General features: G+C 40.5%; 1 protein-coding gene across 1 annotated transcript in view; it reads left to right on the top strand.

The window, feature by feature from the left end:
• Nucleotides 1–25,024, top strand: part of itga9 (integrin, alpha 9) — a 65,244-nt gene that overhangs the window by 2,682 nt on the left and 37,538 nt on the right. The window contains exons 3-15 of the mRNA XM_042502004.2: nt 1,904–2,010; nt 5,078–5,201; nt 6,791–6,858; nt 9,991–10,120; nt 10,851–10,936; nt 11,028–11,090; nt 11,547–11,684; nt 12,109–12,214; nt 15,709–15,803; nt 17,182–17,272; nt 17,607–17,652; nt 17,765–17,919; nt 20,558–20,718. Of these exons, the coding sequence (XP_042357938.1) occupies nt 1,904–2,010; nt 5,078–5,201; nt 6,791–6,858; nt 9,991–10,120; nt 10,851–10,936; nt 11,028–11,090; nt 11,547–11,684; nt 12,109–12,214; nt 15,709–15,803; nt 17,182–17,272; nt 17,607–17,652; nt 17,765–17,919; nt 20,558–20,718 (1,370 nt within the window). The remainder of the gene's footprint in view (nt 1–1,903; nt 2,011–5,077; nt 5,202–6,790; nt 6,859–9,990; nt 10,121–10,850; nt 10,937–11,027; nt 11,091–11,546; nt 11,685–12,108; nt 12,215–15,708; nt 15,804–17,181; nt 17,273–17,606; nt 17,653–17,764; nt 17,920–20,557; nt 20,719–25,024) is intronic.

A 25,024-nucleotide genomic window follows, 5' to 3' on the forward strand; every position in this document is an offset into this window, starting at 1 on the left:
TTTCTTTTGAAAACATGGGGGGGAAAAATAAGCATAAAATGAACAAGGGGTGATTATTTCATATCAGCTATCAAAAACCAGCAAAAAGTAATTCCTTGCAATGTTGTTTGGCTTATGTTCAGATATTTTTCTTGAAGGTCTTACTAATTTCTTGAACATTTTTTGTGCCGTGTCTTGACAAGTTGATTGCCTCTTCTTTCTGTATTTTGATAGAAAGCAAGCGAATTTGCTTAGTTTTCAAAGGGTTAAAGGCTATGACACACCAAGCCGACGGTCGGCAGTCGGTTCACGTTGGCCCTCATCGGCCGTCGTTGGCTTTTTCCGGCCGATTTAACGCGTCGAATCGGCCGTCGGTGAATGATGAGTCTGATTGGCCGTTTAGCTCAGCGCACGAGCGAAGGAAGGGGAGGGAGGAAGTAAACAAACAGGTAACGTCAACAGGCAGTGACGTCTTAAAAAAACTAGTTACAAGAGGTAAGCTTGTCTTTCTTTAGCCACTGAGCTCATAACAGACAGGTTTCCTGATGTGTTGTGTTACTGTTCACTGGCGCACGGTAAATATGACTTCCTCTTTCAGTACTGGATTGTGTTGTTAACGTGCTAACTGGCTAACTAGCGTTAGCTGGCTAACTGGCGGTCTTCCGGTTTATAGTTTTGACCATGGCTGTATTAAGGCAGAGTCCCACTGCAAGTCGACAGTCGATAATTCAGTGTCGGTTTTTCGACTGCCGACCTAAATGTGTTTCTGTGCATCTTCTCGGGAAAACACAGATGCCCGCAGGGGGCTCATGTTGGTTTGGCTACCCTCTGAACCCCAGAAACGCGCACTGAAGACCTCTGAGCTACCACAGCACCGTCAGCAGTGTTGCCAGATTGGACATTTTAAAGTGGCTAAAAATGATCGGATTTGGGGGAAAAATATCATACGACAGTCACAATCACGAGAACGAATAGGCTAAATGTATAATTTTAGTAAACAAGTATATAAACAACTTTTTGACACATCTACAAATCTGCTCATATCCACTGCCTTAGAGAAAAGCTATTTCTCAGTCTACACAGCTCAGCCATAGCATGTATATACTTACATTTATAGACTACATATATATATATACATATATATATATATATATACCGCATTATCCAGGTGTGTGCATTATCTAGGTGTGTTAGACCGACTTCAAATTTTTCCCAGTACGATTTCAGTCAGATTAACATTTTTAGCCGTATTTTAAAGTCCATCTTTAGTGGGACTAAATTCTACTTTTTCTAACATCATGTAAATGTTCTAACTTTATCTTATTCACATAGTATATGAATGTTTCACTTCCTGCCCTCCATTTACATTCTGCACATCATAACAGTCATGTGATTGCAAACAGGCTATTCAAAGGGACCTATTTAAAATGTTTATGTTTAACGGTCAGTATAGTTGTGACATCACATCTTCAGTGAAAGTGCTGATGGCTCTTTCAAAGTTTTTGAATACAAACTGAGTGCATTTCTCTGTGGATTGAGCGTTTTGAGACTTTCACAGCATCTAGCACCCTTACATGCTTTATTTAAAGACTTAAAGGACACGGTAATCAAACTTTTTACAATATGGGACCTTTAACACTCAAATATCAATGTAATATCAGCCTCTAAAATCCACTGTTATTGAGCAATACATGAAATCATAATAGAGTGGCTTACAGTATTTGGTTGTATCAGATACACAGCCTTTTTAAATTTTCATCTACATTATTTCAAACTGTCAACTGTGTAAACAGCGCTTGCACATTCAGCAGAAATAAAAACGAAGTCCAAAAGCTGACAATGGCTGACAAGTAACAGTACTTGCTCCAAGTCATCCTCCGTCCTGATGACTCAGTGTCTGCAAACTGCTCTCATTGTCTTTCAGGAAACAAGCTGAGAGAGTCTTGTGGGAAGACGTGCCAAGGGGACAGGAATGATGAGTGGATGGGGGTCAGCCTGGCCCGCCAGGACAGAGCAAGCGGCAAAATACTGGTAAGTTCCGGGACGCAACATCGCTGTCACCCCGCCAAATAGTTTAATGTGAAACATGTACACTCGTGAAAAGCAGAGCTTATTACACCGACATCATTGTTACCAATGAACCGCACTGTTAAACCACAGCTGGTCTCAACATTACAGTAAAAAAGCCCTCTCCTTCTATTCTGTGTTTCCATGCTCACAAGTAAAAACTGAACTTTTTGCATATTCAGAGTTACAACTAAAGTGAGGCAGATTTGGAAGCGGCTGCATGGTTACATAATACTGTGAAACATTTACCTCGTGTTTGGAGCTGGAAGAGTCAGTGGGACGGGGTTTGTCAAAAGTAGATTGTTGTTTATGAAAATGGAAGAGAGATTTAGAGAACTAACTAGTGGTGCTAATCCCAGAGGTGCTTGGCTGGGTGTTTGCACAGAGATCATAGGGCAGCTGGCAGAGTTTGTTTAGGCTTCGGCCCCTCTGCGGTGGTCCCGTCCAAGGGCAGCCTTTCATTAAATGTTAACCCCCCGTCTGCTGCGGCAGGTAGCGAGGAAACCAGCAGTCTTACAGGACAGTTTGAAGCCGGCTGGTGGACTGGGCAGCTCAGAAAAAAAACTCATGGCTGATGTGTTTGAATACCTGCTGCTGATTGACCTCTTAAAGGAGTCAAATAAATCACAAGTATTCCTTTTTAAAGGGATGGTCCAGATTTTTTGAAATGGGGTTGTATAGGGCCCTTATCCACAGTCAGTGTGTTACATACAGTAAATGTCAGTTGGCATTGCCTCAGTTTGGAGAAGCAGCCTGCAGTCCAACACAGAAGCTAAGCAATGTACTGCTATGGATGCAGTCAGCAACAAGATGTGTTTTAGCCACCTACAAAAAGTCCCACATAAAAAAATCATTATCAGTGTAAGTGTACGCTATATTGGGAGTATTTTCATTGTTTAAGTTTTCCGTTCAGGCAGGGAAGCCGTTGTATGCTCTCGTCAAAGCTACCAGACTCCATGGAGGAAAAAAAGTAATTTGAGCTTACTGAACACAGGTGCTGCTTTTCTACTGCTGCCTCAATCACTTAGTTTGTGTTATTGTGTGACTTTGGTGAATTTGAATCAGGGTTGTTAAGATACTAGAATTTATTACTCAAAACCAGTACTCAGGAAATTACTCCATACACGATACCATTTTCAATAGCACAAAGGGAAAAATGAGAAAAAAGGTCTCAGGCAGTGAAAAAAAGAGCAATCTTACTGTAAGATATCAATGACAACAGTATTTTTAGGTTGTCTTAGGTAGTGAAACAAAACGTAAACAATAAAATGCATGTTTACTCTGCTACAGCCCTGTTTATTTCTGTGCCTCTGGTGACTTGGCACCACATTTTCATTGCTGATCAAATAGAGCTGGTAGGGTTGGCTGTGAGTCCGAGCTGACGGCATTATGCACGACAGCTGATGGATTCAACTGCTAGTGAGGGGACGGCCTGTGTGTGTGTAATTGTGTGTCAATGAGGAGGTGCAGAGGGCACTGTTGGTATTGATACTGTTGCAAATGAGTATCATATCAAATTCTATTTTTTAGTTTTGATTAGTATGTGAGTATTGACTTTTTTTTGACTGTGTGCAGTATTCTGTATGGACAAGTACCCCATACAACCCCACTTCAAAAAAACTCCTTTAAACAGACGTTCAGATATCAGTTTGGCCTTTTAAACCTCTATTCCTTTCAATATGTTTGTCTTTGGTCCATTTTTTGTACCTCAGTGGAATGTGTTGGCGTGATTTTCAAACCATGACCCAAAATTTTAAAAGTTCCTGGAGTTGTCAGTCTTGGGAACTCGAGTGTAGAGTTGTATAACAACAAGCTTTTTTGGCCGCCCAGACAAAGTATGATAAAAGAAAGGTGGTGACTCTCCGGAGCCACGTGTTGCTGTGCCTGTTTTTTTTTTTTTTATCTCATCTGAATGGACTCACGTTTCTGTGCAACAGGAACGGCTGCTTGGCAGATGTGTACAGTGGTGATTTCATCCGCGCTTTCAGTGAGGGCCTTGTTTGTGACCACCGAGGCCTTTAACTGAACAAGAACATGACAACAGCACAGAATCATAAAACCCTTCCCTGCTGCCTCGGCAGAACTTGTCAACTGCTGCAAGAGTGCCTTTTTCTGTGTTTATGTCAGCTGATGGATCTTTTTTTTCCCCGAAAGAATCTACTTCTACTCAAGAGGGAGAGTTCACGCTGGTATCGCTACTACTGTTGTCCAAGCCGTCCTTTGAAACACAAACATTTCTCAACACAGTAACTCGCTTCCAGACAGTCATCTGATGCTATGTGTTCGCCCACGATCTGCCAAGCTCTTATATTCATTTAGATTGGCTGTGTGTGTGTGTGAGGGGGGGGGGTGCTGGGGGAGTTAAACAGCACAAGGGGAAATGAAGTGAACTTTGTCTGCACAGAGGCGTCCAGATCTGTCCCCAGAGCCACAGGAGCTCCACCACCATCCCCCCAGGGTACTAAATTATTACCACATTTACACATTTATGTGGCAAAGTTTGAAATCGAGCCCATATTATCCTGTTGGCCTATTGATCTGTGGAATGTTTTATTTTGAAAAACATAGCGGCAAAATATTGTTTTGAGGATTACTCGCTGTCAGTTTTAGAAATGTACTCCCTGTTTCAACAGCAGCATAATAAAGTGAGAGTTTGTTCTTTGTCTTTTGATCCACTTTTTTTTTTCCGCTGTCTGAACTCTTGGCTTCTCCAGCTGCCTGTGAGGGCCGGAGGATCTGTTTTGAAATTAAAACTTTTAAAATATGATGTGAAAATTTTCTTGCTGCTTAAGAAATCTCACGCTGCAGCCGCGATATTCACACCACAGACCATAGCTGTTATGGTCAATGGTTATGGCTGGGCTTTATGTCCCCCTGTCATTGACGCTCATTTGACAGCCGCAGAGACGCGCTGACTCCAGCCCAGAAGGGGCTCAAACAATCAGCACGGCGGAGAAACAGCCTGCCTGCAGTCTGAAGTGTTTGTGTTTACAAAGTGAACGTGTGTCTGAATTTGTTTTTTCTCTCGCAGGCCTGCGCTCACCGTTGGAAAAACGTCTACTATGAATCGGAGCATATCCTTCCACATGGATACTGCTCCATTATTCCTCCCTCTCTTCAGGGCATGACGAAGCCACTCATCCCTTGTTATGAAGGTACAGTAGAGATACAAATCTAATAAGGATTTTCCTTCATTTTAAACCATATTAAGTTCTCACAAAGCTAGACACTAGAAGAGATCAAACACATTGCTGGGGGTGAGTTATCTTATTGGTTTAAGTCCACTGGCTCTAGACCCTTTTGCGTCATAACCAATTAAAATCAAGCAAAGACCCTGGTTATTGCCTCAGTGTGGATGTGAGTTGTGAGCAGATAAAGTGTAATCTTTCCTTGCGCATTAGTTATGTTTTCGGGTTGATCATCTGTCTGACCGTCCATCCCATTCTTGGGAACGTCTCCAGAACACCTTTAGGGAATTTCTTCAAATTTGGCACAAACATTCACTTGGACTCAACAATGATCTGATTAGATTTTGGCGATCAAAGGTCAAGGTTACTGCCCTTACAGCCTTCACATTCTCGTGAATGTTATATCTTAAGAACACCTTGAGGGAATTTCCTCAAATTTGCCACAAATGGGGCTCAAGAATTTGCTGATTACAATTTGGTGTTTGCGGGTCAAAGGGTAAGGTTGCTGTGACCTTCAAACATGCTTTTGGCCTAAATTCAAGAATTCCTATGCTAATGATGACATTTTTATAATAAAAAGGTTGAAGGTCAGCGTGACATCATTATGTTCTGGAAAAACACTTTTCTGCCCATTATTCAGCATCATATCTCAGGAACAGCAGGGAAGACATTTGGTCAGATAATGAATTGGTGACACTAATATTGGGTGTCCACCTTGAAACTCTGCTGATTGTATAGATCTGTGTTTCCCGTTTGAAGACGTGTGTGATGCATCCATGTTTTCACAGACATGGATGTAAACTGTCAGTGCAACTCGACTGATACATTGAAGCATACAGCCGCGAGGTGGTAATTCTAGTTATGAGTGTGAGGATATATTCCCTGTGCACCTTTTTGTAGAAGACAAACATTTTCACAAATGTGTAATTGTGGCACACATTTTTAGCTTTCCCAGAAATCAGGTGCTTTTCAGGAAAGATTTGCTTGCAAAGTGTAGAAATCAGATTTTCTTATGATTGTAGTAAATCAAATCCATTTGTGCTGCAGGTTGTATTCGTTTGAGCACTCTCTACAACACTAAAAACCAATTTCCATATAAAAAATAATGTGCTGCATAACATTTGAAGCTGACTCTTGCAAATGTGCTCTTCATATGTTTTCATATGTGACTCAGAGCTATTTATCAAAGCCTGTTTTACACCTTAATTGCGCTCTCAGGTCAGGATTTCACTTCCTTCCGCGACTCTTGTTGCCAGCAGTTGTGCAGAAGCCAGACAGACTTTGCATGGGACCGTATTTGCAGTGCATTCTGCGCAGATCCAAGCTCAATATTTTTGTAACCTGAGAGCACTGTGTCCCCCCCAAAATCCAAGTGAGAGGTCTTCTTGTTGAATGTGGTGTTTCACCCCTTCTTCTCCCAGTCTGCTTTCTGGCCCAAGACTCCTCGTGGATGGGACTGGGACTTTGACTAGCTCCATATGGAATGCAGGAAAAACTCCAGTAAACGCTGGCTCAAGCACACAGTGAAATAATTTGTGGTTTGTTTTTTCTTACAGACTATAAGCAAAAGTATGGGGAAGAGCACGGCTCGTGCCAAGCCGGGATAGCGGGAGTTTTTACGGAGGTCAGTAACAGTGCTTGTTCATCTTCTTAATCCATGTAATACTCTCTTTTAGTCTCACATAGACAGAGTTGTTTGGAGCCATCCAGACTCTGTTGTCCAGACACTCAGTTTGATAAACTGAGCAGCTGAATCACATCAAATAACAATTTACATTCTTTTCATGTTACATAATATTACAAACTCTTAGTTATCTTCATTGCTGCCTCTTTTTTTTGAGGTGACAAATTTTCTCACTTAAATGTATGATTTGCCTTAATAGCACCACACGTCTCATGTTTCAAAGAACATTTTCGTCCTCAGTCTTTGTTGACTTTGACTCTCTGGTAGATAGTTAGCAGAGACTTTATATATGTGGCTGAGGGGGATTTTTTTTCTCCTCCCCAAGTTGTTTAAGATGTCAAATGACGTGGAAAATTCTGCCGTCAGATATACTGTACATGAGTATTTGTATCAAAGCAGCCAGCGCTCTGCTGCTGACTAACTGTTGATAACTGTTGACTGATGTTTCCATAGGAAGACATTGTAGGAAAGGCTGTAGCGACCTCACTTGACCTGGTGTGGCTCCACGGATAAAACATTTAAGAAAATACAAGTTTGCTCTAACAACTGGTCCAGCCACTGGGTCCAGATTTCTCCTTAGTCATTAGTTCTATGTCCACACATGAGAGAAATGACCACATATTATTATTTTATAATCTTGCCACATTCATGACTCACTTGCAGTCCATTCAGAGTGGACCCGCGACCCACTTTTAGACCAAGACCCACCCATTGCGAACCACTGCTCTATAGTTTTGTAGCAATACTGGAGTTTCTAACTTTGATACAACACCTTGAAAAAATATAAATTTTGGATGCCCTGGGGAAAATTTACATTTAGGAAATTACATTTAAAATTTGTATGGAAAGACAAATATACCAAGGCTATTACATGACAACAACTTTTCTTTTCTTGGTTAGGACAGTACTTACTACTGGACTGTATTTAACATTAACGATAATTAAAACCTTTTTACATTAACAGTATCCCTCTTGCGGTGGTGCACATTTTCCATAGCCTGAGATTGTCTCACATTCAAAAAGCAAAGAAGTACTAAAAAATAAAACAAAACCGTGCAGAAAGCCTATATCCCAGCCCAACATTTGTATGTGGGGCTCATGTGGGTAGTATAAGGGTTGAAAAATGAGGCCTATATGGGATTATCCACAGGTTCCATAAAGGCCCCATGCCAGTTTCACTCATGAATGGGTTTACCCAAGTGGGTCCACATGGGTTATGATAGATAGCTACCTGAGTACAAAGTGGGTATGGGCTTAAAAAGGGCATCTGTTGGAGAGAAGAGAGTGAAATTGTAGTATTGATAGTATAGATACTGAGTAAAAATCAGCATTATAACTTTCTAAAACATTCAAAATCAGTATGCATTGGTAAGTTGATATTTTTTTTTCTATTTTTACTATTTTTGTATAAACGTAAGGAATCATCCGTGGTTGGACAATACATGTTTATGTCCTGAAAATATCTTGGAAAGCTGAATGTGGTGCAGGGAGCAGAAATGGTGAGAGGAAGGTCAAAAAGATTTAACATATAAGTGCATTATAGCAAAAATATAGCTTGACAGGAAAAAATGTGTATTTAAGGTATAAATTTCAATTTAAAAATGTATATTTGAGCAGTTCAGACATTTAGTTTTTTTTATCCATTAAGAGCATAATTCTTTCCTGATGTTGCCTGTGAGCAGCATATTCTGTGAGGGTCCTTTTCCAAGTCTCAAATTACAGTTACGCTCAATTTGGGACACACAGACAAGTACAGTGGACTGTAAGTGACTTAAAATGTGTCCTTGGAGCACAGCAGTGCCCTCAGGGTGAAATTGGTGAGAAAAAGTCATCCAAAAATTTCATGTCATTTGAGCCTTTTTTCTTTTTTACTTTATTAAATAACGTTATTTTACATGTGAAGGCGTCCTCTTGAGCTGTGGGAAACTTAGCCCTCAACTCTACATTTATTTGCTTACATTTACAAAGACACGTGCTTGATAAACTCAAGAGCGTGCAGCTTGCACTCAAAAGTTTTTCCTTTCACATATACTAAAAAGGGATAAATCACATGATCTGCCTGCTAACTTGTTGAACATTACATTTCGAATTCTTTGACATGTGTTTCAAGAGCGTTTGAAAATTATGTTCATGGCTTTTGTGAACGCTTGCAGCAGTGTATGATGTCACGTTATAGGGATTAGTTTCATGATTTTATTACGTAACCTCCCAATGAAACAACCCACAGTATATATTTATATACATTAGCTGAAATAACATGTAGGCATGTGAGAAGCTTGTATCGGGAAATTTGTCAAATTTTACCGTATGAGATGTTTTTGTCCACATCATGTGAAAGCTGTAAGTAATACTAATGATAAGACTCTTGGCCTCAGGAATTAAAAGATCCTGATAACACAATGCAGCTACTGTTTTAAGCCAAAGTGAAAATCATCAAGCCCACTTCTTCTCCACAGACTGAGGACGTCAGTGTTGATCTGTTAAAGCATTCGAACGAGCCCCCCACCGGAAGAATGCGAGGAATTTAAAGACAGGACGTCCAACCGTTAAACCGTATCCTCGTCTGAACCACGGCACCCAGATGTTTGACACCACAGCACAGCAGATATACAGTATAATGCTGAGTGGGGTCTTTACTGTGTTGTTCAGTTTGTTTGAGTCCTCAGAGGTGAATACACATCCTCTTAGGTAGCTGTGGTGACAGTTTTAACTAAAAATCAGCAATAAAACTCAGGACTCTGAGCAGAGGTACAGTACTTAAACAGAGCATCTTAATTGTCATGCTCTGGTCCGTTTAATAGCTGTGGAGCATCACAACAAAAAGCCTTCAACAACTAATTTTACAGCTGTCAGTTTTGCTTGTGCTCTGAATTCCTCATCACATCAAAGGAGGCAGCATGCCGTCTGGCCATGTGGTTAAGAGCAGATAACACAAACCAGTCTGTGGCCACTGGTTAACCAGACGTTCACCCAGTAGCAGTTTTCTTTTTTCCCCCACGTCTTCAGCAGGCTGTGGCAGCGCAGATAAAAAGGTGAATCAGTCATCTGGATGAATGTGTTTTTCATTTTCAGGAGCTGGTGGTGATGGGGGCACCGGGGTCATACTACTGGACTGGGACAATCAAGGTGTACAACCTGACTTCTGACTCTTTCTACAGCCCGAATAAAGAAGACGTGGACTCCCACAGATACAGCTACCTTGGTGAGAGCCTGTTCATAAGGATGATTGTGTAATAGGAGCAGTGTGAAAGATTTTGGTGGATTTAGTGGCATCAAGCAGTGAGGATTCAATGTCCTTCAATGTTCATTGTTATGGAGGTTTTTTACTGGGAGCCAAATTATCCACAGAGGTCTCCTTGATTCCAAAACATACGGACAAGTTGATTAAAATAGGTAAAAACACTGAATAAAGTTGTTTCACGTTAAAAAAACAGTGTTTCTCTGTTGCTGTTTGGCATGTCAGGGTTTTTACCAAGAGCTGAATCATCCGTAGATGACTCCTCTCCAAAACAAACAGACTGGCAATTAAAACTGGTAAAAACGCTAAATAAAGCAGTTTGACAGTAAGCAGTTTGAAGAAAAAATCTGTGTTTTTCTGTTGCGGAGGGGCTACTAACTAAGGTGACTGATGCAAAAACACAAATGCCCCCATCCAGAACTAGTGTTTGGTTTGTCCGTGTTGGGCCGCTGTAGGAACATGGCGGTGCAAGATTGTGATCTTCTTCTGCTTCCTGTATATATATAAATGGCTCATTCTAAGGTAATAAAAACACCGTGATTCTTACTATTAGATGATTATACACTAAAGAAAACATACGTATAGTATATTAAATTTTTGCCAATATATATCCTCCTAAATCCTACACACTGGACCTTTAAATGTTAAAATTATAGCAAAAAGCACTGTAACTGATTACTATCTGTGTCTCCAGGCTATGCTGTGACTGCTGGACACTTCTCGTCTCCTAATGTGATTGACATAGCTGCAGGGGCGCCTCAGCACAGCGGCAGTGGAAAAGTAGGGACTTCTTCTTTTGCATCATTTCCAGCTGTTGAGTTGAAGTCCTCTTGTGTTTCTCGCTACAGTGACTTGTTTTTCTCCCGCACAGGTTTACATTTTCAAAATCGACGGTGCGTCTTTGGTGAAGAGTTTTCAAGCCTCAGGGAAAATGGTATGAGTACGGATGTGGTCATGTCCTGTTTTTAATCATTATATGGCAGCACATATTTTGCATTGAGGCTGTTGTTATACTATATGACCATATTTTAAATCTAGCCCAGGGGTCATGTAGTTCATTGCGTTGCAGGCACGCTCCGCTGCCTGCTTTGTTGTCAGAACTGCATTGTTTATATCTGCCATACTTGTTTAGACAGCAACAGATTTAAAGAGGGAACACACTTGCCAGAAACTAAAGCCAGGGAGGTAGCTAATGCTCCCCATTCAGAGTAAATAAAAGGAAGTCAGGGTGGCTTTAAGTCGTAAGTTCTGTAAATATTCCTTTATTGTCGGTGTAGATATAAAAAGGGGAGTAAATCCAGTCAGAGCGTGAATTGTATGTCAATGGTATGAACTGAAGAAGAAGTGTCTGTGATCTGACCCATTGCTCTGTGGCTCGGCTTGGTTCCAGATGGGCTCTTACTTTGGCTCCTCATTGTGTGCAGTTGATCTGAACCAGGACGGCCTGTCGGACCTGCTGGTGGGGGCACCCATGCACAGCCAGCTCCGGGATGAGGGCCAGGTGTCTGTGTACCTCAGCAAGGGCAACGTGAGTGGGATCATGCGGGTCAGCGGGAGCACGAGACCCACTTGCAAATTTACTTTGTCAGATGTTTCTATACTTCCGTTATTGTTTGCAATCTCGATTTGTAGCTCTGCTCATGTTTGATTTCTTTCTGACCGTGTTTGTTATTGTGATAGTAGAATAAAACCGCGGAGCATTGTGAGACTCTGCTGTGAAATGATTTAACCGTCCAAGACTCGAGCTTCTGTTGGAACATTTTGTATTTATGATTATTATGAGGAAGCTGACTGTCTGTTTAGTTGTTAAATTGTTTGAATTTAAGCCAGCTAACTGCAGTCGTGGCCAAAGAATGTTATCTGAGAGCAATAATTTCACTTCAGCAGAGCCGTTCTTTGTTCTTCTGCCAGCCCAGTATATAAACGGTTATCTTGCCTGCTTCTGTTCTCAGGGGGTGATGGAAGAGGACGCGGTTTTGAGTGGTGACAATGCTTTCAATGCACACTTTGGAGAATCTATCGCTGCAATTGGAGACATAGATGACGATGGATATCAAGGTCAGTACAAAGAAACATTAGAAACTGCCTAATGTTGCTTTTGAAAGCATCCTGTGGTCTTCATCAGCAGATAAAGTTTGCTCATTCAAGAGCTGCAAAGTAAAGATTAGATTAGTTGTCAGCCATTAACGGTCCAGTGTTTAGGATTTAAGGGCATATATTGTTAGAAATGGTATATAATGACCTCACCATTAGGTGCCACTAAATTCTGCACACTAGACCTTTAAGTTATCCACCTTATTTAACTATTTGGATAATTGATGAATCAGTTTGAGTCTTTTTTTATAGAGAAAATATGAAAAAAATTTATTCCAGCTTCTTAAATGTAAATATTTCCTGGTTCATTTGCCCCTCTATAACCGTAAACTGAATATCTTTGGGTCGTGGAGAAAAACATCATAAAGATGTCATCTTGGTCTTTGGGAAACACTGATCAACATTTTTCACAATGTTATTGACATTGTAGAGACCAAACAACTAATGTATTATTAGAAAAATTATCAAGCTATTATTCAGCAGTGAAAATTATTTAGTTTTAGTCCTCCACAGCTGTCACTTAAGATGTTTTTAAATTGCATTAATCTACACATCAAGAACCGTCCTTGCTGACTCATATGTTTTTCTTAGATCTTTTATTGTATTGTAAACAAATGATTTATTTAATGAAGTATTCCATATGTTTAAAAGGGAAAGTACAATCCTAGTGTTTAAACATTCTGTATTTTGCCAATCAAAACAAATACAGCTACTTAATATATTGATACCCAACCCGTTGGTCGGGACTCCTTCAGCATAATGGATGATAGATGATTAGTGGGGAAGAAGAGAAGAGGCAAAGATTTCTTATTCACTTTTGTTGTTTTTCTTCAAAAGTTTGGATAGTTTTACCTTTTTGAGCCGTAAACAGTAATTCAATAACAGAACATGAGAAGGTCAGAGGAAAGGAAGAAACTGCTCATAACTGATAGGCATCTGAAACCTGTGACATGGGGTTACAAGGAGGCACTGCTTTCCTTTAAGGGGTCAAAAGCCAAAAAGGTTTGGAACCACTGAAGTAGAGGACCACACTGGAGATCTTATGAGCTTATCTTTTAAACTTTTCATCTTAGTCATTGCCCTTGCATTCTGTACACTTCCAGTTTTATGCAGTACCCACATTAGCAACACAAGAGGATGTTCGACAGCATGTCAGATAGAGATAGGGTAACTTAGAAATGTCCAGATGTGAAGTGGCTTGTCATCAGGGCTGTAACTGATAAATTAGATTGGAAGCATCCTTTGATTCAAGTTCACAAACCCATTATTTGATCTTTTATCAGCTACATGTTGCACAAAAACTGTAAAAATAGTTATATGTATTTGTTTGCCTCCCATGATCAGACTCCTAGTTGTGTAGATGTCCTTTTGCAAAAGCCCACTTTAACCCTTTGAAACCTCAGCATATTGGCTTGATGTTTTTCAATATCATGAGTAGAAGACAATGAGCAATTAAATTAGAAATGACCCAGAAATCAGCAAAAAGGTACAACAAATGACCTGAAAATTAGTTTAAAAATAAATGACAACAATAATGATAATAACTTAAAAAAATGAATAAACAGAAAAGAGAAACAAACAAATTAAATGACCTCAAAAAAGTGCTTACAATGTATTATAATTCTGTTACATAATTTCCAATATGTCATCATAATAATGATCATTTAATCATAATTTCCCCTAGCTTTTTTCTCGTTTCCCTAGAAAGTGTTACCTATTTTTTTAAAAATAATTTTCTAAATCTACTAATTTCTTGCAATTTGTGGAAAATTTCTTACCAAGATGTAGCCTTGTTGCCTTTTTTCCAATGTTTTTTAAAGAAATAGCTCCAATTTGCGCAGGGTTCAGAGGTTTAAATACTTTTGAAAGGCTTCTGAAAGCAGCACAAGAAATGTGATGTCACTCCAGGTTTCAAAGAGTTAATAAACCTTTTTTCACTTCATTGATTTGTCTTAATAAATAGATTTCTCCAACATGTTTTTTTGTTGTTTAGTGGTGTTGACCATTTCAACAACCATGCCACAAGTTTCAAGATGTTTCCTATCATGTGACCCTTGTAACTTAAAACCTTCTTTACAAATGTAATCTGTCACAATAACAACCTGTGAATTCATTTATTTTTTATGTTGCTTTTTTGAAGTTTAATTATTGTTTTGTAGTGATACATTAGGAGGTGACAGTCTTATAAAAAGTATCCTTATGAATCAGCCTCTGGAAGAAAAAAAAACATGGTGTCTATAAAGCAAGAGAGTCCTCAAATGCACCAAAAATGAGGTCTTTCAGTTCAAAACTACTGTTTTTTGTCCTGAAACCACTAAACTTTATTTGGGCACGTCAACCATTTGCAGCAGTGTAATCACTGGTGACAGGTCAGAGCTCAGATGGAGGTCGTGTTTTCAAAGAAGTCCTTTAATGGTCATCCATTGGTGTATGAATTTATAATCCAGGCAATGGCAACCACTTTTCAATAGTATTTGGAGCCATTTTTGTCATGTAGTCATGCAACGAATCCATTTCCTCTGTCATCTGGTGAGTAAGTCACTCAGTTTATATTCCCCACATCAGCCCCCGAGCCAATATTGGCTGGTTGAGATACTCAGTCGGCGCAACAAACCTCCTCATTTTCACAGACATTTTATTTCAATAAGCATATGGCGAGGAGGAAATATTGCCCTCTTTCACCCTTGTGTGCACAAAGTCATCCAGACACAAATTATCCACACAGAGAGACATACATTTAGCTGTCTGTTTTCCTGGCACGCATGCAGGGTTTGGCTGTGAGGGCTCGATTTGGCGCCCATCTTATGCTTGAGGCTGGTGGCTACTGCCCGGTTTCATCTCTGTGTGAGATACGCCTCGAGGCTTGCAGCCTGGCATCAAGTATGTGCAGAGAAAGATGGCAGCTGGGAAACATAACTCATCCTATAACTCGTCGCTCTCAGTGTCGAGAGCCAGACTTGCTCCCTGTCTGACAAGCTATTATTTACAGCCGAACTGCTACTATTTAATTTGAAGAACTACTGCAGAAATCAGAATACACATTTATTTTAACTGAGAACAAATTATTTGTTTTATTCTACCTTTTAATAATTAGTTGAATATTGTTCGATATTTAAAAATAAGATTACTGAACTCTACCGGTTCTGCTTTGGTATGCTGCAGCACATAGCGAGGAAGTGTTTTCATTTATGAAAAGAAAGTTTATATATAGACTTTCTGTTGAAATGGGATAAGGAGACATTGTTTCAGTGCTCATGCCAGCACTTTATAGTCTTGTTTCCACTCTCTCAGAGCTCGCACAGGTTTAATGGCCACTAACAACACTTAATTGTCTGTCTAACTGTAACAGCTTGTTTCTCAGGATTACTGAAAGCTTTTGCACACATTCACAAACACAGTCATTTCTCATTCATTTTTATACTGACTTTTCACTGTCTGTACACTTTCTGTCCCTTCAGATGTAGCTATAGGAGCGCCTAAAGAGGATGACTATGGAGGAGCAGTTTATATCTACCATGGGGACGCTACAGGAATCATCAAGAAATACTCCCTGGTAGGAATTGTTCCTAGAATACACAACATGCCAGTATCACGCATATTTTTGTTTTTAATTTAAGCAATGGAATATCTTATTCTTACTTTAATCTCTAGTTGTAGTTTCTCCATAGCTTCACCACCGCATGCTAAATTTAGATGAAACCCATGTGTTCACCTTGTGCATCAAGCTGTTGCAGTAGCTGAGTAATGTGTGGTAAACTTGCAGGTGGTGATGTAGTTCCGGGATAACACAAAACACCCACGTAGCTCTGAATAAGGAGCAAGCAGTTCATCATGGACTTTTTTTTGTTAGTGACTTCAAAGATTTTTTTATCTTTTGCATTTTGCATTATTGCTTTTGTGAGAGTGAGAGACTTTATTTCAATAATGAGAGAGAAAGGGCTGGACTCAAACGCAGTAAGGACTTAGCACGCCTTACTTGGTAAGCTACCATGGCTCGCCAACTAGAAAGAATTTCAGTGTTAAAAATCACTCTTAAAATGCCAAATCGGAGCTGTTTTGAAGTATAGAGCTAGAACCGCAAGGTGACTAGCTCAGCTTAGCATAAAGACCAGGGGAAACTGCTAACCTCTGTCCAAAACAATCCACCTACCTGCATCTCCAAAGCTCACTAATTAACAATTTATCTTTTTTATTAAATCTGTATAAAAATGTCAGTGTAAACATGACATATTGGGGTTTTCAAGGAGCTACATGATTCAACTATTTCTTGGCTTTTAAAGCTGTTAGTAGGTAATTTTTGTGTGTGGTTAGCTTTTAAATTTCACTGTCAGGGTAGGTTTTCCCCTGTGTTTCTATTGTGGATGTTTTATTAAATCTAGATACTGGGCCCTCAGATGCACCTATTCAGTCTAATAAGAACTGCTTGTCTAGTGTAAATGCAAAGCTGCAAAGTTTACTTTGGGGGTATGCAGCCCACTAATTATGCGCAGTAGTGTTTGTCCTGACACTTTACGTTGTGATGATGACAAAAAAATAGATATAAGACACAATAATATAAAACCACCATGACTCAGAAATTCAAATTAGAAGAATTCATACATGATCATTTTGAGGTGTCCTGTTCTGCTCTGTTTTTTACAAACTGGGAATTTGTAGTTTTTTTGTTTTTTGGCCACAGGGTATTTTTTGCCACAATACTGTGAGTGGCCACTGGGAAAAATTGAAAGCAATGCTGAGCAGTGTTCTTGGGGACTTTGTTTCCAGTATTAATACTAAGCTAACATATGGGTTATTTACTTTAAATCTATAGGAGCGGAGTTCATTCCTCTATGAAAAATAAACACAGAGCAAAAACACATCACACAATGTGCTGTTTTTTTTCCATATTGGCTCACGTGTGTTAACTTGAAGGCTGGTATTATCTGTTATAGAAACTGTCTGGGCGCAGTGTAAACCCTGGTCTGCAGATGTTTGGCCAGTCAATCTCAGGCAATGTGGACATGGATGGCAACGGATACGCGGGTAAGAACATACCAGACTAGATGGAGGCTTAACCACGTCAGAAAGTAAGATAAAAACTTCAACTATGAAAGGATGAGATGATGAAATATTTGTTTTCCACTCTGATGGTTTTGACTCTCATTCTCTTGCAATCGCGCTGCAAACACTCGTGATAGAGGCATCTTGTTTACTGCATTCCTCGGCTGACATTCAGACTTAGCCAGCATGACAGTTAAAACCCTCTGTGCATTGTTTTGGATTTGCAGGTGTAAAGAGTGCTGTGAGCTGATGTTGCATGTTATTTATATCCTCTGTATGGCTTTACAAATCAATTATGTTCATGTTTTCATTTCAGATGTCACTATTGGAGCCTTCATGTCAGATAGTGTGGTGCTGCTGAGGTGAGTCACAGAATCATTCTCTGCGACACTGCACTGTTTTCTTCTACTTCTCAGTATTTTAATGTCTACTCTATCCCTCGCTGTGTCCTTGTGTCGGTTTGTGTGGTTGCAGGACCCGGCCTGTCATTACGGTGGATGTCTCCATCTTCCTGCCTGTCTCCATCAACATCTCTGTGCCACAGTGCCACGAGGGCCACCAGAACCTAAACTGCTTCAGTGTTACTGTCTGCATGCGCTTTCGGGGAAGACAGCTGCCGGGACAGATAGGTGAGGATAAATCCTGACAAGAGAAACCTCACAAAAGTTGTCAGTCCAGTCTGTCCATTATAATAGACATAACTGCTCCAGGATGTCTATATCTATGATGGCTGACACTTGACTCCACCTAAATGCTCAGACTTGACTTGATTAGATGTCTTTGAGGCAATCACATTGTTCCACATCATCTAAAGTGGACTGCGGTAGAGCCAAGCCCCCTTTTTTAACAAGCATGGTTGACTGCATGAAAAGAGGAAGAGGCGGGCTCTTCAGTTGGGTTCTGAACGGGTTAACCACATGTTAATATTGTGACTGAAGTAATTCTGGTGAATTTGCTTATTAGCAAGAGCCAAGAGGCAATTAGCTTAGTTCATCATATACCATTAAGGCAGGGGGAAACAGCTAGCTTGGCTTTTTCCAAACGAGAAACAAACACCTACCATCACCTCTAATTCTTAGTATATGCTGTATCTCACAAATTCAATACTTAAAACCAGAAATTTAAAATGACAAGCTGTGGTTATGTTTCTTTCTTGGCGTCCAGCGCCCAGGCTCAGTGACTGTTGATGGTGCTGTGAATTTTTTTCAGGTGAATCCTAAAATCCATAGATCTCAGTAGTAGTCAGTAGTAGTCTTGATCATACAGAGCATATTTTGGTCATTTTGTGTTGTGAGGAAAGGAAATTCATACCTCCTGAACTTCTGGTGGTTATTTAAATGGGGGAAAATATGTAAACGTGATCATGCTGAGCAGTTCTCCCCAAGCTTGGAGACGGTCGGTGTGGTTAGCCTTTGGCCCGTGGTGGACTGTTAGTGCGTTTGGCCAATGGTTTACCCTTCAGCCTTTGCAAACTGGCTCATGGGTGCGGTGCCTGTTAAGTGCTGAGGTGCAGTCCTGTTCCAGTGTTTGGGTGTGGTCACTCACAGCCCCCCCAGGGGAGCAGGAGCCCTGTTGTTACATAATGACTACGTCCTGGCTCACAGCAATAAAGCCTCTCTGTTTAGCCGTCTGGCGAACATCGTGGAAAGTGTAGCACTGTGTGTTTGGTGACTCCCTTAATGAAACCTTCCTTTGCCTCCTCTGGAGTGAGCTCATGGCGTTCCTCTAGTGGATGAGGAAACAGTAGGCTTTGGTCCCCCTGGGGTGTGTTTGTCACCCGTCCCACTGTTTTACCAGTGTGACGTGCTCTTGAAGCAATTACTCCAAACTGAGGCTGATTCATTCAGAGGAATGGTTTAAATGGCCAGACGCCCATATACGGTTTTCTCGGAAATATTGGTAATGTTTACTTCATGCTTATGATTTCTCATTTCAAAATAGATTTAAAGTTGTCCTGTGCCTTAATGACTCTAAGGTCAGGGGTGGAACCAGCAGGAATGTTGTTATTGAAATGTTTTCTGTCATATTAATGCTAGTTCTGCCCCACCAGCTGGAAAATGACTTCCTGTTTTTTTTTTGTTGTTAATCCTTGTCTGTTTGCCTTAAAGGGACAGTTCACCCCAAAGTAAAAAAAAATACATATTCTTTCTCTTACCTGTAGTGCTGTTTATCAATCTGGATTGTACTGGTGTGAGATGCAGTGTTGGCGATATCAGTCCTAGAAATGTCTGCCTTCTTTTGAATATAATGGAACTAGATGGCACTCAGCTTGTGGTGGCCAAATCGCCAAAAAAATACATATGAAAAACTCAACAGTAATGTGTCTTTCCAGAAATCATGACCCACTTAAATGTAGGAACGACATTCTTTCTACCAAACAACACCCACCAACAGTATCAACACGTAGAAGGAAGTGTGCATCTACTAATAGCTCACCTAGCTCTACTGAGCTGGTGAAAGTTACAGCTCAGCAGATAAGGATGTAATTAATGTTTACATCTCGTGCAGTCGCGAGCCTCTTGTTCATGAGTAGATTCACACTTCCTTCTGTGTGGTGATACAGTTGGCAGGTATAGTTCAGTAGCAAAAACAATAGTTCCTACACAAAACTGCTCATAACAAGGTCTGTGGATTATCTTGATTAACTGGGCCATGGTTTCTGAAAAGATTTCTGTTGACTTTTTTTAATTGTATTTTTGGCCGAGTACCATCTAATATCATTATATTCAAGAGAAGGAGGACAGCTGACTTGGCAACTCATACTGAAACAGTCTTCATAAATAAATAGCACTACAGGTAAGGGGAAAAATATGTCTATTTTTTGTATAAATGTGTAAATTAGTTACTGTCTTTGCTGGCTTGTAGATGTAAAATGTGGGAAACATCTCTAAATTCTCTCTCTAGTCTCTGGTTGACATTGGAATTCCTAACATTTTGAAGCCAATGCAAAGTGGGGGTACATCATATAGCAAACCTATAGGAAATTACATTAAATTATCACAGTTTTCATTACACACCATGGAACAAGGGCTCTTGCTAAGTTAAAGTAATATCAGAGGATTTGACCAAGAAATGTCAAACACGTTCCCATCGTCCCTCTAACTCACATTCATTTCACTGCAATAAGCGATAAATCATTTTTACCCACGTTTCAAAGTCAGTCACCAGAAAACCAAACCCTGCATATTTGACATGTTTCTTAAGATTATCTTTACTTAATCATCCGCCGCTGTCGGTTGATGTTATTTTTTTTCTGTCTCTGTTCAGAGTTGCTGTATAACTTGACGGCTGATGTGGATATACGTCAGAAGAGCCAGCCTTCCCGGGTCTACTTCACTCAAAGCGGATCTCAGATCAGCCAGATGAGCCAGCAGGTCAGCTTGGACATCAACAGGGAGGCGTGCCAGCGCTACACCGCCTATGTTAAGGTAAGGTTGGATTTTCCCGTCTCAGTGCTTGCTGTTTGTGTTGGGTCGTCCGTGTGTGGCTCATGTCCTCAGCTGATCTCTCCACTGCTTTCACATAACCTTGAGCACCCCCCCCCTCCCCCATGCTGATGTGTGATATGAGTTATTTGCTTATGTGGTTTGTTTTTCTTTTTATCTGTTTATGTGGCTTTTGGTTAGAGCATCAAAGTCCAGCTAAAATGTTTAGACAGATCAAAACAAGAGGAAAATTAAAATGTCAAGATATATTAAAGGCCATCACATATCCCATAGAGCAGTGACTGCTGCAGCTGAAGGCTACGGATCAGCAGGCATCTGCTGGAAGCTCTTTGTGTCACCCAGCTGTGTTAGGTTAAAGGTAACGCTTGATGGTTCGTGAAACCATGCTGCTCAAGTGTGCGCGTCTGCAGGAACTGACAGAAACAGGAAACAGAGTCTCCTTTGTCATTGCATAGATCATCTATTGTCTTCCTCTGTGGTTTAGCCTCACAGCCTCAGAGCGGGTCCTCGTCCTGAGGGCACCATCCATGTTTCACCTCCTCGATTGTGGAGGCCCACAGCAGGCCTGTAAATTTCACTGGCATTCTTAACTGTGCTCTCCAGGCGCTTTCACCGTGGGAGGCTGAGCTGCTGACTGAGGGGGGCTGTCATTAACACGCCTGCCTCTCTTCCCTCAGCCATTCAGGCTGTAATGAGTGTACATCACATAGCAGCAATGGGCTCCTTTTATTCATCACATTATCACAGTTATCAAGGTTTATTCGGTGAAGTTTGGCACGTGTTTATACAGGTTCCTCAGTAAACCTGAAGGGAGGAATCTAACATTTCAAATGTAATTTTCACCTCCCTCCATCGAAGTTTCAACACACAGAACATAAACAACAGAGTAAGTCATGTAAAATAGTGTTTCTGCCCAAAGTAAATCGAACATTTCAACACTTGAAGCAAACATCTTTTGGGTTTGTGGGTGGGCGAGTGAATTATCACTCAGTTGTAGCTCGTAGCTGCCACATATCTGTGGCATCTCTCCGGCTGTGAGATAAACACACTTATACCTTAAGTGCCATCCATCAGGCCAGATGTCACTTCAGGAGAGAGTCGTGTTTTGCAGCTTAAGGTACTAGTGTTGCCGGATGAAATAACTCTTTGATGTTGTTAAAGGAATCACTCTGTTTGGGGGGAATTTTGGTTTTACAAGGTGTTATGTGCCCAATGTTTCTTTGCCTGAAGCAGCAACTTACTAAAAACTATGCAACTTGTCATTTTTACTTTTCAATTTTTGTACGGTTTTAAGGTATCCTACACTTGGCCCCCCTTCCCTTCTTCATGTTGCCTTTATATGTACACTGCAAGCCACTATTGTAGGAACAGTGCTTTTCTTGTGGGCTTCTTCCGGGCTCCAGCTCATTAAAGGGCCAAATATGAGAATGCCATTGACCTTCTCATATATTTCTCAGCTAAAAAAAGGGAATTGGAAAGTGTGTTTCCCAAATTGTCAAACTATTCCTCTAATACACAGTGAATGTTTCAACTTAGAGATGACGCAGATGACACTACATCATCCATCTGTTGAGAGTGTTTGGATTGGCTTGAGTGAGGTGTGAAGTGCAGCATGGTTGCCACTTGAGCTGTGTGGATTATTATTTTTCTCTACATGTGGCCACAAATTCCACCTGCTCAGCAGCACAAAGCAGTGGTGAGATTCCCAAAGTTACAGACAGCTTAAAAGCCAGGACAGTAAAAGGTGTGGTGCCCAAATTACAACCTCACCAAAGTGTTTACAGGTGAAATTACCTTAGATTTGTATGAAAAGTAAAGGGGAAAAAGATAACAACATAGTATGATAGCCTAACCATCTGCCATGACGTATGTGTTTCTCCTAAACTTGAGAGAAGAGCTAAAGAATCACTATAATCAGAGGTGATGTGGCTCCACTCTGAGATGGGTCTAGTCTGCTTGACCAATTGCATCATTTATCATCCTCATGTGTCTGCCCACATGAGCCAGTCCTCCCATTCCCCAGAAGAGGTATGGTAATGGAAAGCAGCTGGTTGCCCAACTGCATCCCCAAGGGTGAGGTGGGGGGATCGTGCACCCCCGCCCCACCCTTCACTCAGCTAAAACATACAGTGAAAACACGGGAATGAGGCTGGCGTCACAGCGGGGGGCTGGGCTGCTGTTATGTCAACTAGAGCTGCATGCTGGCGCTGCTGATGGAAAACCCTCACGTCAGGGTTGATTGCTCAAGCCCTGATGCATGAGGGCCGGTGGAAGCAGGCCATGAGCTATTCTGAGCCACTCTCACGTTTTTAACTACGCTGACCATCTGTCAACCCCGTTTGTTGACTTTATAAATTGTATAAAAACTTTTCGAGGACCTCAGTTAACAGCAAAACTTAATAAGGTGCCGTTAAAGTTGTATTTGTTCTGCATAATGTACTGTACATACAGCAACAGGACTGGAACAGACAAGTTCAATTTTCACCATCTGAAATCAAGTAAAAAGCTGGATGGGCCACTCAGTAAATCATGTAGTGTTGAGAACACAAGGGCATAGCTGGAGTTGTTCAGAGAGCACAGAGTATAGTTCAAACCTTTTTTTTCAAGAGTAATTCCTCCTGAAATTATGCAAGTCTTTCATGTTGATCATTTTAAACATGTTTTCTTTGGCATCGATGAACAGCATACCAGCCCACCAGATGGTCTTTGTTTGGTTATTTTTAGCTAAGTAAACCCCACACAGGCATTTTACTTGAGTTGTACCTCAGATTTAGGAAGGAAAAACAGTCCTCACAGTGATGACTGATGAATGATGAGAGTTCAGATGACCAGAGGTGCTGTATGCGTGAGATGGCAATGACTCATTCAATAGCAGAGCCCCTGACTTAAGGCAGGAATTTTTCAGTTTGATGCATTTCATTAAGAAATATTTTATGTTATCCTCCTGTGGTGTGTGTCTCAGTTTGTAGGTTTTGAGTATTATTCATGTTCAGCTGATGTCTCAGCAACTATAGCAGTGTCAAGGACAGAAAACTGGGGCAAATATTTATGAGACAGGTAACTGACTTGCCCTTACTTATTAATGTCTTGTATACATCTTATCTTATGTACTTTTGCAATGGAAGTCTATGGGGAAAAGTCTTTATTAACTCCATGGAATCACATTACGGACACGAATAGTGTAATTCCACTTTTGGCCACTATGTGAGATTGGCTTCAAAGTCCAGTGCTGTCCCTGGGGGCTTGGTGTAATCTTAGTTTAACATCTAAGCATATGTTAAAATTTCAAGTAGAGTTGAGGTTGATGGGAATGCAGTTAGTTTTGTAGGTATTTGGGCATAAATTCAAGTATTGAACTAATTGACTTTACATCCTGTGCCTTCATCAGGTCAAAATTTTAAGTGAGTTTTTACCATTCCTCCTGATGTTTACATGAATGTCTCTCCTAAATGTCATGGCAATCCATCAAACATTTGTGGGTATATTTTGTCTGAACCAAAGTGGTAGATTGGCCGACTGGTATTATAAACAAACAAAAATGAAATGACAAAAGTATTCAGATCTGCATTTTGTGCAAATAGGGAAAATTGAGAAAATCAAATATTGATATTTTTTTTCCAAATACCTCAATATCCATATTACGATGGTAGTGTTTTGTTGACTATTGGTTCTTTCACAAAATATTTACACAATGAGATTTTTGATAAATTATCATCAGCAATGTGGATATAATGATTATGTGTGTAAATTAAACGGCATCATCAATTTACTGCTATGCAGCCTTTAAAACCAGGAAAAGACAACAATTATAATGTTATGATACAAAATAGTCTTGTATCACAATATCAGTATTGTAAGTATTTTATCAGCCCTGAGTGCAACACGTCGAATGTCAACATTGCGCTGTAACATAAGTTTCACTATAAACTCATCATTCATTGGGTCAAGTATTGTTTGGTTGGAGGCTGGTTTTTACTGCTCACTTGACTTTGATTTATGCTCGTCTTAGTAAACACGTTTAACTATTCCTTTGTTAGATGTCCTACACTTCTTCTGTGATATACATCTCATGGCATGTTTACATCTTTGGCAGCTTATCCATCATCATATACATGTTTTTACTCCTGCAGTTCCATCACAGTGCAGTGCACGTGAGCCTTGAAATCATGCCAAGAGCCATCCCCATTTGTGGTCATGAGTGGTAATGTGTAGATGCATTGCCGTCTCCAAGGAGGAGCTAAAATAGGTTTTTAAAGCCCTGCCTGTAACAGTTGTCCGTTTAATTTAG

The sequence above is a fragment of the Plectropomus leopardus genome, chromosome 13 (genome assembly GCF_026936395.1).
Source record: "Plectropomus leopardus strain MGB_pleo_1.0 chromosome 13, ASM2693639v1, whole genome shotgun sequence".
NCBI classification, from domain to species: domain Eukaryota; kingdom Metazoa; phylum Chordata; class Actinopteri; order Perciformes; family Serranidae; genus Plectropomus; species Plectropomus leopardus.